The 15,473-nt window shown below is 38.7% G+C and overlaps 1 protein-coding gene across 1 annotated transcript in view; it reads right to left on the bottom strand.

The window, feature by feature from the left end:
* Window positions 1-13,242, bottom strand: part of LOC104082056 (laminin subunit alpha-2-like) — a gene marked incomplete at both ends in the record, with an annotated part of 98,927 nt that extends 85,685 nt beyond the window's left edge. The window contains 4 exons of the mRNA XM_009585017.1: window positions 403-539; window positions 3,961-4,141; window positions 8,353-8,459; window positions 13,031-13,242. Of these exons, the coding sequence (XP_009583312.1) occupies window positions 403-539; window positions 3,961-4,141; window positions 8,353-8,459; window positions 13,031-13,242 (637 nt within the window). The remainder of the gene's footprint in view (window positions 1-402; window positions 540-3,960; window positions 4,142-8,352; window positions 8,460-13,030) is intronic.
* Window positions 13,243-15,473: the final 2,231 nt, after the last annotated feature.

Raw genomic sequence — 15,473 nt, forward strand, 5'->3', positions numbered from 1 at the left:
CTTCAAGTACAAATTCCCAGTGGTATCACAATTAGGGCCAAAGTAAATTTGTTCTGCAAAGGCACTGTCAATTACCTGTAACTATACATCTATATACATTGTATAAATAACATGGTAATCTCCTTACTCACGTTAAATACAGCTATAATAAAAGAAACCAGGCTCAAGCAGGACACTGACTCAGCATGACAGCAGTATAAACAGGGTGTTCGGTGTTACGGGCTGCATACCTGAGAGAGAGGATCTGTAGTGCTCAGTAACAGATCGCCAACATTTACACCACACACTGACACCAAAACTTGCAATGCAGAGATGAACCATGATTTACAAACCTAAAATTGTGTTCCAGCTACAAATTACTGCATTTACCCCATGGCAAAGAGAAAATAGAGATCCACTCACCTTGCAGCCACTGACAATGTCATGGCCCCAGTAATTAGGTGCACATTTGTCACACGTCTCTCCAACAGTATTGGGAGGGCAGATACAGCGGCCACTGATGGGATCACAGTTATTACCAAAACGTGAACACTCACAGGCTTCATGGGAGACAGAAAAAAATAAAGCAGAGGAAAAGTTACCCCTTTATGTGACACCTGGAGATCCTAACAGGGTTAGGATCATTCCACCAAAGCCTTGACCGTACAGTGAACTCTCAGCTATCTGCGGACACAATGGGGCAGGAAAGGTAGGGTAAACCCAGAGAAACCCAAGTCGGGAGCAATGCAACACAGGTTAACTGAGGTTGAAGTAACTGCAATGAGAACAGAATGGGAAAAATAAAGGCACCAACTGTAGAAGTGCAGAGACTTCTGAGATGGTGCACTCACGTAACATAGCTGCAAGAGTATCGCTGTACAGTTTCTGGGCCCACACTGTCTTGTGCAAGAAGCCACCTGACTGCCTCTGTGCCCTTTACGCAGGGAACCTGCAGTATAATTAACATCTTCCACCAATCTGAGCCAACCTCCTGAAATTTCTGCTGCTGTAAGTAGACTTTTCTTAAAGGGCAAAAAAGGTGTTCCAGCTTCTTTTTCCCATTCTACTCCCTTTTTTCATATTACATGTATTCTGTCTTGGGAGGACATCAACAACGTGCCTCTTCACAGGAAACCGGGATTCTTTGCAGATTTTACTCAATTAAAAATACTTTGGTTTTGGAAGTGGTTCCAAAAGTGGTCTTTGCTCCTAAAGCATTATTAAGTGAACAACTCATTGGTGCCACATGCAGATTCGAGGTACGTAAGTGATAAGAAGTTATGGAGCACAAGACACCTAATTGGTTGGAGGAGGGGAACAGGTGCATGGTTATTTTCATACCCACCATCAACGTCATCCCTGAGGTCAAAGCAAAAGCATCATAAGCAAACTATGATTCTCTGAGTGATAACCAGTTCCTTGGGGTGTTTATAGGGCAGTGTAACATAATGTTCATTGCTGAAGGCTGTATTTATGTTCATTGCCTTTACTGTATGAAATACTTTCTTGCTTTACGCTGAATTGAACTAAGAGATGTGCAAAGATAGAACTCTTATCTATAGTTCAAATAAGAAGTGACCTTTATTTTTCCCCATCAATGCTTTCAAAATAAGGTGCAAAGAAGATAGTAAGTTTTGCCTCCATCATGCCAGGAACAAGACATTTTGCATGCCACATAAAATCTTTTGACACACTGTGGCTTGAAGATGTTTCAGAATACATCTCTCATTGGGAGACTGAGGCTTTCAGATGTGATAGCTTTTCTACGGGCTTCCAGTTCTTACACGAAATTGGTTCAAAAGGCATGGGGGGGAAGAAAGTGATACACCAACATTTTGCATTTTTACTTTTATCATTATTAAAAAGAATATGGAAAAAATACAACACATCTGTTGCAAGCAATAGTGAAATAGAAATCTCTTTTGTATCTTCGCTGCTAGAATGTCAACGCTAACTGATGATGCTTTAGGGCGGTTTTTTTTAGGCTTTATGGTTTTTTATTGCACAAGAAAAAAAATCAAATTATATTCCTTTTGGATAAATGTTAGATAAAAGAGGTCCAATATTTTATTCGATACTTAACTGTCACTATGGAATTCATTTTTGTGCACTTTCTTCCTAGCACGATTTGATATACTTTTATTAAATTTCTGATTTTCCCTGTGATTCATAATTTAATTCCTTTTTTTTTTGTCATTTGAAGGAATACATAAAAAGCCTACTAAAAATAAGTGGGGGAAAAACAGCATTTTGAAAACAGAATTCCTCTCCATCTGTTGTATTAACTTTGGAACTTTTAAAAATTTGAATTTTCTGAACATGTTTAGCTGTTGTGGTTATTTAAAATATTTGATGACCACAGGCGGATATATTTCTATTTAAAATATTGTTTGGATTTACACAACTTTCCCATTTCATCACTGTTCCTTAAACTCTGTCATTTCAAGTTTGCCAAGAGAGCAGTTAAAATTTTAATGTGAAATCTTGTTAATTGCCCTCCTTTTCCTTCCCCAACTGTATGAAATTAACCACATTTTGTAGCATTTCACAATAGTGACATGCTTTTAAACTGTGAAATGTTAGAATAGGAGACTAATCATGAAGATAAACTATAGTATTTTTTTCCCTCCGTATATGTGCTAAAGGCTTTAGGACTGCAGTTATAATTTGCATTTTAATTTCAAGTTCTCTCACCAGTGAGCCTGTGAACCAATCTTTCCCTTTTCCAAGGTGCCAATGTGTTTGCACTTTTCAAGGTGGTAAACGTTTCCTTCCCATGGGAGACAATACCAGAGAGTAATGTTTTCAGATATGATCTATAATCCAGCCTGGCTCAAGGCTTATCAACACTACAGGTAAAATTGAATTTTGCTGCACAGATGTGGGTCTCGAGCCTCGATGCTCCTTCCATAAAAAAACGGAGTAAAAAAAGGCAGAGAACTAGGCTTACTGCTTCTGCTGCCGTTCCAGATGGGAAAGGAGGAGGAATAGGATACCGAGCATGGTGATTTCTGCTTCTGGAAAAAATACAGCTGCTGCCTGAAGAATAATAGCAGCAATACCCTTGGCTTTATAGCACTCTGCCATCAGCAAAGAATGCTGCGGAGCCATCGCCACTCTGGCGTCCCAGCAGCCAGCTGCACTAGACAACTATCTAGGTCTCCCGTGATCACACCTAAATGTGTCTACAAGACTTTAAAAATACAGTTCTATTAGCAAAGATGGGTATTTCCCTGTGAAGAGACCTATCAATTTCTTCTTTTCGATGTAGCAGTCTGTACTGCTTTAAGGACAGGAAGCATTCATTTCAGTGTTTGACCTAATGTCCAAAAGGACAAATATAAAGAAGTGGCTGGATATATTTACGTCTGATGTTAGAGTTTCAGCATCTGGAAAAGCATACTTTTCATGTGTTTACGCAAGGGACATAGTAGAGAACTTTATTTGAAGATCTTGTTGTACACAAAAAGTATACAAGTAAGCAAGATTCTAAATACTACTGTATAGAAATTTAATAAAAAAGGATCAACCATGTAGGGACAGTGAAAGGTTTGGGATAAAACTAGAAGCAAAGGGATTTTTTTTCCTTTTTTTTTCCATTAACATCCCTTCAAGCTGATGGGATTTGGCAAGTACCTTAATCAGCCTTCTATGATACTCTTACCATAACCAAATTATAGGAACTTCATAGAAACTTTTTTGGCAAAAAGTACTTGGAGAAAAGGACATTCCTGTTTCTTCTAAACGTGCTAGATGATTAGCCATAAGCTGACCCTAAAATAGCAGGAATTGCTTGGGTCTTTTATTCTTGCCAATCACCATCCTTGCCAATTGACTGATTTACAGGGCTGTCTATGAAAATACCTACCTGTCAGGAAAATTTGTTAGGCAATCCAAAACCAGTGAAACTAGAATCTTAGTAATAAATAAACAAACAAACAAATAAATAAATCTGCAATTGGCTGCAAAGAGTTTACATACGAGTACATCCTCCTTCTTCGAAGTTGTAAAATCCATGAGCACAGCGGTCACACTTCTTTCCTGTCACTCCAGGCTGGCAATAACACTGTCCATCTCCATCGCAATCGAAGGACTTGGAACCAAAAGAGTTGCAGTTGCAGGGAACACATCCTCTTGAAGACTGTAAGCCAAATGTTTCAGGCTGCCACAGAGAGGAAGAGCTGTTAGTACATGGAATGATTACCAGGAGAAAAGAGGAAAAGCTGAGAGTGTAGGGAGATCAGGGTGGTTCTTTCCTCTTCATCACTGAAATACTACTATTAACAGATTGAATTGTAGCGGTAAAACACTGGGGCAAGGGCACTAAATACCCTACACACCTGAAAAAGAGTAAAGATTTCAAAATGTTACCTGATGCTATAACGAATGTTCTGCAATGAAACGCATTTCCTACGAAGTTGTATTCTGTAAGTACAATACCCACAAAAAATGGAATGTATGTCAGTGCCATATACATATCCTGTGTCTGGGTTGTCAGATAATGTCAGGCAGAGTTTGTTGCTAAGAGAGTGAATTCAAATTATTAGCTATGAATGGAAATCGATTCAACTGGAAAGTCTCTGAACAACTAGATTTTATCTCCTCTGACCAGGGGCAACGTCTGTATACAGTATTCTGTAACTCGAGGGCATTTCTTTTGAATGATACTTAGGAATAACTTTAGAAGAACATAGATATAATGTATTTGTGTACACTACAAGCAAATAATGGGAATCTATTTTTAAGACAAAAACTCTGTCTTTGGGTTAGGTCTAAGACTAAGATAGAAGTAATCAATGAGCCTGTCTTTCTCCTCTATCTTCATTCTTCACTTTCTTTTGCATTGAGTACTGTTAAGTCCTACAGAACCAGAATAGATGTTATCAACTACAGTAATAAATTTCCTCCTTAACTCCACTAGTGGAGTGCAAAAAGTATACTTGTAAAGAAGGGAAGACACATGCTTATTTGTATACTGTAATATGGAGTTCTGTCTGAAGCATTTAACCAACAGACCGCATGGGTTTCACTGCTCCAGCTAACAGAGGCTCCTAGGAGCAAACTGTACTTGATATTCAAATTCTGAACTCAGTCTTGAGCTAGAGCAACTTAAAATGGGAGTACTTTTCCACCTTTTTTCAGATATGATGATTTTCAGAGAATATTGAAATCCAAATCATATTACTAACTTCACTTGAAATTGATATTACAACATTTAATTGTAAAAATCTATCAGGGACTTCGCTAGGAAAGCAAAATGTTAAAAATGAGATATTAAAAAGATCACTGCTAATGAATATAAATGGAACAAAGTGGAAATACTTACTTTTACAATGTACTACTGTGTGACTCAGGCATGTGGTGTTAGATTTTTACCGAGTATACATCAGTACAAATTTTTCAAGTCAGTGGAGCTGCGCTGACTTACATTTTGCATGGATTTGTTCCACAGTGGAACCCCTAACCACTTGTGTAGGTGAATTCCCAGAGACTTCAGCAGGCTTCCCATATAAAAGTCCTGAAATCCGATCTCTGAGGTTAATATTGAAGTTCCACATTCCCATAGAGAATCTGCTTATAGGTATCGGAATACAGGACCACACCTATGGTCAGAATTTGGCCTGAAGAATCGTATTAATCTAAGCAAATTTTACATATAACCTAAGCTTGATTTTACATATAGTAAAGAATTACACTGATTTTCATTTCCAAATTCTATATTGACATGTTTTGCCAGTTATATACTTCTGCATGACAAAACATGGTGTATCAGAGAGAAAGAAATACTCAAACTCATGTAATTAAACTCCAAGGTTCAACTAAATATACAGACTATCTTTAAAGATTTCTTTTCCACAGGAAGAAAGAAACAGAAATGTGAATATGCAAATATCTCAGGACAGACATTCAGATTAATGCAGTGAAGTAACCAATGCACAGCATGCAGCTCAGTTCTCAATAGAAAGTTTGATAAGATCTAATAAATTCTGTTTATAAGGGTGAAAGCCAGAAAAAGTCTGATATGCTAGCACTCCACACTGTGTGAAGGAAGAAAAGATCACTAGCATGCTGGGTTGTATTCTGTGATGAGCTCTGCACAGTCAAAGACATTTTGATCAGTCATGCAAAGCCCCAAGATGAACGCCCAAGTTAAGCCCTCAGCAAAGCTTGTTTACACACAGAAATTCTAAGAATCGCATTTACTGAGAGATAAGATCCTGGATGACAATGAGGAAATACGATAAATTTTCTGAATATGTTGTTATATTTTGTCCCTGTATCAGTGTATGTCGAGTGTTTGTGTGGGCAACACAGTCACATAATATATGTAAAATCGGTAAAAACTCATATTCTCTAGGGGAATCCATATGAGCAAACATGGCATGGGTCCGGAGTCTGGCTGAGGAGGAAAAACACTGCCAGGTATTTTTCAACTGGGTGTGTTAAGTGTGAAAGTATTGAGTTGCAAGGAAAAAACCCAACATTCCTAAAACACTGTTCTTTAGAAGCAGTTGCATCATAATTACTTCATTTTAGGAAATAAGTTGTTTTGTTGGTATGTGATAAACAATGAATACTTCTGTCATTTTGGGCATTACATTCAATGGGCATTTCGCCCGGTTAAAAATGGCTCAGATAACTCGCCGTATTCACTAATGAGAACTTTTAACACGAGTTATACTTGATATTTCAAGATTAGATCTTAACACTTTGCCTCTAGGTCTGATCCTTCTCATAAACTCCTTAAGCTTTTGGTTCTTGAATTGTTAGAAGAGGAAGTCGTATCCTGCCGAAGGCCATGAAAATCCCACTGTTTCCATTGATGTATATACATCACCCATACATTTTGTGCATACTGCTGTTGGTGCTGCTTTTGGACTTATTCTGCTATTTGACTTTTGGCCTACGTTGTCATTTGCACTATGAGAAGCCCTAGATGTGGGAAAGTATCCTAAAAGGCTGCCTGTCTTCTGAGCCCGTGTGTTTCTTGGTAATTTTGTATATTGTAGCACACGTATTATAAATTTAAAAAAAAAAAGTCTGCGGGAGCTCCAAACACAAGCGAATACGAGATTTCAGCCCATGCAATGCACACAGTTTCTGATTACCGGAATAGCAGGCCGGTAAGCACCCCGTGGGCACCCACTGGTACTGCTGACGCCCCATCTCCGAGGGGGGACTCGGATCTGCTGACTGCTTCGTGCATTTTCTTTCAATTTAGGCACCTGTCTGCTGATTTCACAGCGTCTGCCCATGAATCCTGATTTGCAGATACATCTTCCTGACATATCACATTGCAGTGAGATGGATCCTAAAGCACTGCAGCCACAGGGTATACAAAACAGCTTTTCTGGGGCCCAGAAGTAGCTGGGCTTTAAGAATGAAAAGTAAACACTGTTAGAAAGTGAAGGTAATGAAACTACAGCAAATAAAAAGAGTACAGGAATAAAGATAGTAATAAACACAGTAGTACACAAAGATTAATTCCAGCCGACGGCCAATATTGTATCAACAAGCTTGACATATTTTCTGTATACATTATGCAATCTGTGCAAATTCCATTGATATCAATGATTTTTCTTTGAACAAACTCTTTAAATACTGTTGAAAATAGAGTGCAAGCAAACCTCTTCAGAAATTACAGTTTACGCAGCGTGAAAATGATCCTTGTGATTTCTGCAGAATTATTTATGTGCTTTAAATTACACACACGCGGAGGTGTTCTGAGGACACAGGCCTAACCCACAAGTCCTCACGCTGAGCTAGAGAAACATGCAGCTAGCTATAACATATTCCTTAGCAGCCTGAAGAAAACTCTGTGAAAGTTCATGAAACACTGTTTTTTGCAGTGATTTATGAGACAGCAAAACAACGTCAAGGCAAAAGACACTTTCACCAAAAAAGAAAACACTATTTGGACAATACAAGAAGAACCCCTAAGAAAAAACATAAAAGCAGAACATTCACAGCAGAAGTAAATTAGCATCCTGCTTTTTTTGAAAATCAGATGCTATCAGATATTTTGCAACTCCCTTCATAGAGGGATTTTCTCCCAGAGCTGCAATACTTTTAACTAATTTATTTGTAACAAGCATTCAGAATATAAAGTGTACATACCACATATAAAAATGTACTTGTATGTACAGTGAGGCTTAAAATACATTTGCATGCAATGTTCTGCATTTTGTTCTAGAAATCCCTTGGAAAACATTTAAAAAACAGCCATTCTACCATTCTGTACATAAGAACAACTCATATATGTTCTTTAAGTGAAAAATGAGCAAAGAAGAAAAACTATCCAAACCGAATCTGTATTTAGTCATGAGAAACAGGGAAGAAAACGGAAAGAAAACAGCATGTCTTGTCATTCACCTGGCAGACATCGCACCGGCGCCCAATCACGTTGGCTTTACACTCGCACTGGCCTGTCCGAGAGTCACAGATCTCTGAGAAGGAGCCATTGATGTGACAGTGACAGGCTGCAGAGGAAGAAGAAGGAGCTGTCAACGTATTTCTTAAAACACGTATGCTGCTAAAGCTTTAACAGACAAATGTTTACAGTGTGGCTTTTGCCACCCTGCGAAACCTAAGAAGGCAGGCCTGAGTAAAGCAGGAAGGTGTTACTCCCATACGGTGACAACATATATTAACCCACCCATAATAATGTGGAATTTTGCTCCAAATTATTACAGTGAGAAATTTTGCGTTGATTTCATAAACAATTTGTTTTATATGTGCCTCTCAGATCAAAAGAGGATGTTTAGGGCACATTACTGAGCATGTCATGATGGAGGATTAAGGCTTTAAAACAGTAACTGCCATTACATTTTAATTAGTGCCAAATTTCCGGACCAAGGGGGTGGTGGGGAAGGCAGGGATCTCTCCCTTTCAGAAGCTGCTCCCTCAGAACAGCCTGGCCATTGCCCCAAACCTTGGAGTGGGCAGGGCAGCACTGAGAGGGGGAAAAAAAAAAAAAAAGGGTACAGACCCTTACACAAGGTGTGTACGGGATTTAGCTATGGCAGGTGGGAACGCTACTGCTCTACATGCTGGTCCTGCTGCCCTGGAGTCCAGTCCCTGTTAACACAGTAGGCAGGAAATGTCAGCGGGCTGAGGACGCAGAGCAAGGCTACCTCCAGGGGCCTTGCTATGGGGCAGTAACCTCCACAACCCCCCAAGAGCTCCTCCTCACAGACAGCACCCTGAGAAGGAGACGGAGGATCATCTGCTCCCGTGACTCTCTGGTGCCTCTGTCTCAGCAACAGCATCGCAGTTCCCAGAGGAAACGCAACCCAGCTGACCCGCCTAACTCATCACAACGCTCTCCTAAGGATGTAAAATGGCAATGAAAAGGAACTGCTGTTTCTTGAGGAAATTAACAATGCTTTTGGCTTCTAAATTCCATGGTTTAGGAGAAGATAAATTTTTGGGAAGCTTTCTATCCCCCTTTACGTTCTTTGACCGCAATTCCTTTGGCATGCAGAGATTAGGAAAAAAATCCCTTTAGCACTCACAGTAGAGAAGAGGGATGTGATCGGGTGTCACAGGGACTATGACCATGCAGTCACCAATTCCATCAGCGTGAGCTGGTTCCTGCACGTCCTTTTTTTTCCCCAGAGGGGAATTAATCCACATCTCTATATAGATTATCAATGTACTCTGTAAACCAGGGCTCCAATCCACTTTTTGCCTTCCTGCAGCGCCCTGACTGCATGTGTTGGTCTTTTTCTCAACCTGACAGCTTCATTTTAAGAAACACTTAAGAGTCCCAATGGTGAACACATGGTGGTCACATACTTGCATGCCACAAGGTGCCATCTGAGACAAAGCAGTTATATTTTTTATAGACTATTACAACAGGAGCTTCCTCATTACTTTATTGGACTTGCTACATTGTAAATGGAAAGGATTATTTTCTGTTCCCCCCCCCACTTTCCAGGTATTCTGCAAAAGTTGCTTCTTTTAAATGAAAGTGACTTTATGGGTTGCTAGTCTGTTCATGGCCTTATTTCTCAAATGTTTGCAAAGATTTCTCATATTCTGGAATAAGTAACAAAAATACGTTGGGCTCTCCTATCAGTCTGGTAACACTTTCAGAGGTTTTGATCTCCTTCTGTTTTGCAATATATTTTAAAAATGTAAACACTTAAAACCACTTCTGCTGTAATTAACATAGCTTCTCTTTTCCTTTTACTCTCACACTGTACACAGTGATGAGTATATATATACTTTGAGTATCTTTCTAATTAAAATGGTCAGCAGTGAAAGATGACATGAAAGCTCAGACTCAACAAACCACAATTCTTAATGCAAATTAATAGTATTTCACCAGCCTTTTTATACAGACCTCAAAAAACAAAGCTTGTCTTATTTGAATTATTTTGCTTATCAGGCATATGACACCACAAGAATCAAAAAGAAAATGTACACTGATTTAATAAACAGATGAGTTTGTCCTATTTATATTATATATTACCACAAAGAGCATACCATACATTCTTAACTCAGCCAGTGATGACTGAGTGCAATACAGTGGTAAAGCAGAATTTGAAAGTCAAGACTTTGATTGTTTTTCTTGGCTCTGGCAGTACATACATACAGAAGAAACATACAGTCAGGGCTATTCATCTACTAAACTCTTACTCAATCTGATAAGTTGCATTTAGCTCACCTAAAGCCTTCCCATTCATTCACCTCTACTGGGAAAATTAGCTATTGTCCAAACCTCCAAATGGTTGCCATAATACAATACAGCCTGTCAGAGAAATTTGTCTTACTTTCTCCCAAAATGACACTGGTCAAGACACTTCTCATTCTCTCTTGACTTGTATAAATATTTATGTGTGTGTATTTATAATCAACCTACACACTTACTCGCCTCCAACAGTAGTACCTATGCAGTGGCACATAGGCACGCTTGAAGATTTGCTCTAATTCATCTCATGTCACTTAGCTCTATTACCATCAGCACAACCTCCAGGTATTTGATTCAGCACACTGTGCTGTTTCACACGAAAAAACAACCTACTAGAATCAAATAAAATAAGCCTAGGACATTTACTCAGTGTTCTTAGATTTATTATTTTGTACAGATACACCAAGAAATTCAGAGATGTTATAGTGATATAAAGTTGTACTGTCATTTGAAATGGTTAATGCACATCACAAGAGCACTGTACTGAGAAAGAGCAAGAAACATTTCAAACAATAATTTGAAAGCAAAATTCATGCTTTGCAATACTCTTGGATTTGGCTTTTTAATAAGGAACGAAATTGAAAACAACAAAGTAAAGGCACAGTCCCTCTGATATTGTAGCTGCAGGGCAAACTTCATGGAAGTCTGCAAAGGAAATAAAAAATCATATGCAAAAAAGAAAACCCACATGAAAGACTGAGAGTAGATGAATACAAGGTAACTGTGAGCACAGGGCTATGAATACATTAGCAGGCCCTCCTTGTCAGTGATACTAACAAAGGCAAAGCTTGTAATTCTACATTAAATATGTATTTATTTTTAATACTTTTTTTTAATTGTATGTTTTCTGAACTCTCCTCATGTTACTTCTCTTTCCCATGCAGCTGCCACTACTGTAGAAATGTTCAAAGCAACAGTCCTGTTGATGCCTCAGGAATGGTGACAAGCTACTGGAAGCTATGTTTTTTAAAATACACTTCTTTTTAAACCACATTACACACTTAACACCCTAACTTATATAACATCATTCATCACGAACTGTTAACTTGTGCAGAGAATATATGTGATTGTCCAACTTTTATCCAGCATTGTATAAAGTAGGTATAGAAAGCATTTACACAGGTATATGTCTTCATGGCTATCCATGATCTTACGTATATCAGTGTTTATTAGCCTTAGCTAATAAACCTGGTGATGTTCTGCATCTCACTGGCTCCCATGCAGTCTTAGGTAGCCCAACAGAACTTAGTATTCTCACTGTCAAACTGCAAGCCATTAATAGAGCAAATCCTGGAAACGATGCCAGTGGCTCAGACTTTCATGCTTGCAACACATGTTGCAGAAGTGGTCCCTGTGTTCCTACTCACACAGCAGTAAGACAACTCTTTTACTTGCATCATTTTATCCTGATAAAACCTTTGTTCTCAATGGAGTTGCTCTGAGTTTATTCCAATGAAAGAAAAGGATTAAATCCTTGTGACAGTGAAATAAAATGCTCTGCTTTTTCAGGACAGTTTACAACCTGTTGTACTCCATTCCTCAGAATGGGGTGGAAAGGTAAGTTAAAAGTACTTGTTCTGCCTAATAGCTGTGTTCTGAATTGTGCCAGCAATGGCTCAGAGAGCGCCACTGCCTCCTACAGAAGCAAAAGCTCCTGCTCCTACCAAATCTTCCATCTGCTCTCAATTATTTCTTGCAATCACTATGCGTAAGTATGAGCTGGGGCTCGTACTTAAACAAAATGCCACCACTCAGCTGAGAAGTGGTAGCTTGCTACAATGCCAGGTATCTTCCTCCAGAGCACCTTAGAAAATTTGTCAGGAGATTTTAGACTCTGCTTTGCAGGAGGCAGGAGAATCTCACCCTGTAAGAGGCAGCAGCTCCCAACTCTTACCGAGGTCATGTAGGTGGGAAGGAGGTCACAAGTGCTGCCCTACAGTAAGTGAAATATCACTCCCTCCTTTCAGCACCCATCTTACTAGTTAATGAGATTTTCCTGGATGGTTTATAGCATTTTTAGTGAATCGCTTTCATTTATTTGTATTTATTTTTGTAGATCTGACATTTAGTATAACCTTTTGCATCCATGCAATGCTCCACTCTCCCAGGTTTTTGACATGTCTGCTTCATTACTGCTTCAACTACAGCAGGAAGTTTTTTAATAGGTTCTTCTTTCTATTTACTTTGAAGTCTCCCTTTCCAGATGCAGATGCAAGCAAAACACTATTATTATTAGAGGTGTAAGTACACCATATCATTCTCCTGCTCACACATAGAGAGGCACAGTCTTCCTCTCAGGAACACGGATATAGGATAGATCAATACTGTCAGGAGCAGTAAAAGTTCATGACTTACGTTGACAGTTCCTTGCATCAAGAGCATCGCCGAAATATCCATCAGCACACTTCTCACAATATTGGCCTGTTGTACCTGGCTTACATATCAGGCAAGCACCAGACAAGCTGTCACAGCTGCCAGGAATGGAGAAGTCAAGGTTGTCATTACACTGGCATGGCTGACACGATCCCCCTGGTATTAGAGGTTGTCCAAAATAGCCTTCTGCACACCTACGGTAAAAGACATCACCAGTTAGGACCCTTAAATAATCCTCTTATTGGGAATATTTAATTTTGTTGCCTCACTAATCACCAAAAATGATTTGATCTTCTTTCAAGTATTTCTTAAGCGTCCTTTCTCTCTCTCCCTCCTTCTCCTTTTTAACACTGTAGATACAGTACCAGCTGAAATCCTGCCAGTTCTGCTAGTAATTAGATTTCAGTGGGAAAAAAATCTTGTCACTGGCACTGAAGACGAGACAAAGCATAATAAGAAATCTGTCTATTGGCACACTAGAGGAATTCAGGTCCATGTTAGACAGGCTTTGTATTTCAGCACATCGTGTCTAGATGTTCTGTACTCATTTATCAGCAAGCCTGATGATTTTTCTCCCTCTACCTTAAAAACTTGTTTAGTTTAGGAAAACAGGTTTAGAAAGTAATACAGACATGAATTTGTTTACCTAACAAGATCCTCCCCTGACTTAGCCTTCCCCTGATCTAGCCTGACCCCCTGGTCAGATTTGTTTAATTAATGGATTGCTAATCTCTGTGTATAGGCAGGTAACAAAAAGATTGCTCATTATCACAGGAACTACGTTGGTGTGTGAAAGGTACTATACCTTTCATATTTCAACAGAGATGTTTAAAAATATCTCCTTTTCCACTTTGCCCACCAGCAATTTCCTGTGAGTACCATGTAAAACAGGTTAGTGAATCTGACCTAACATGAGTGTATTTAAAGCAAATTTCTACTCGTCTCACAGCCTATTTCCTATTTATATTCTGGTCTGCTTTCCCTTTCCATTACATTTGCTCACACTTCACAGTAAGAGCAACTTGTAGATAGTGAAGAAAAAGAAGAAAAATTGCCCAGCTCCAGCTAATGAAGTTATTCATGTGCATCTCAGATGAACTCCAATTAGTGTAAAGAAAACAGAAAGCACACAAAACACATAGCATAAATGAATGTTTCCTTCTATCTTAAAGTCAGTTTGAATGCAGTTCTCATGTACATAGATATCCTCTCTATTTTGTAATAATACTGGATGGTATGGTTGAGCAAGGATTTTGGGTACCATCCTAGTACAGGAATGTAGAGCCCCACTATGCTTTCACTCTTGTCCCTTTATGCTCACCAAGTTCATCCTTTCCCTTGCACCCAGAATATCTCATGAAGGTTCCAACTGGATACTAAACAAAGCCATCTAAACATTTATTAGGTATTATTCAATATCATTAGCAAAGTTATAAAAATGGATGACTGAGACTAGGGAGGAAATTACAGTTGGATCTAATCAAACAGTGTTTTGTATTACGATATTACACAAAGTAGGATTTTTTCCTTTCTCTGAAAATACCTACAATGCAGGCCATAGATGAATAATATGTATAAATAGTCCAGTGGTTTTGGTGCATGTAAGCACTCAAGAACATGAGTAACATTTTCACAATCTAGCCCACTATGCTTTACTCCTTTAGCATAGCCATCTCTCACAATTGCCCCCTCATAGCAACAATACATCAAAATCTTGTCATTAGAATAATTCAGGCATTTTATTTTCAGAACCTGTCACGAATGTAGCCACGTATTGTACCTTCTTGTATTCCCTGCAAAGAAATGGGTATTTTTTCCTTGGATAGAGGATATCTCAGCAACCACAAAAGACTGATTTTTAGCTTACTTTCACCAAAACAAATTGGCTTTTTTTCAGTGATGACATCTCAGTTACAAAGGCCAGGAATGTGTCTAATACAGGTAACAATTAATAGCCATATTTTATCAAATCCAAAGAATAATTGATAATTTATGCAGTTATCTTATTTTACCTAAAATGGATGATGTGTAAAGTTCACCCACGCTTTCTGAGATTTTTCTCACTTACTACTGGCGTACTTGTCATAAATCTGTATCTTTTGGTACTGCTAATCTATTTGACTTCACTTAATGTGTATTCGTTTGCCTCTTTCGCTTTCATTTAAGGGTTAGTTCTGTATCTGACAGCATTCACAGAAACTTACCAGGCAGCTCACAGAAAAAGTACTCCAGGGATTTGTGAGAAATGCACTGCTAATCATTTCCATCTATTAATAGCAGGAGACCTTGATACCTCTTTGTATTCTCATCAGTTTAGACTTTGCTCATTAAAATTACCAAAACCCACTACCATCACATAGCTATGTTCTACTTATATACGTATATAATCTCAAATCCAGATTCAAAATGATCCTGAAAGTAGGGG

This window comes from Fulmarus glacialis, unplaced genomic scaffold (assembly GCF_000690835.1).
Source record: "Fulmarus glacialis isolate BGI_N327 unplaced genomic scaffold, ASM69083v1 scaffold12579, whole genome shotgun sequence".
NCBI classification, from domain to species: domain Eukaryota; kingdom Metazoa; phylum Chordata; class Aves; order Procellariiformes; family Procellariidae; genus Fulmarus; species Fulmarus glacialis.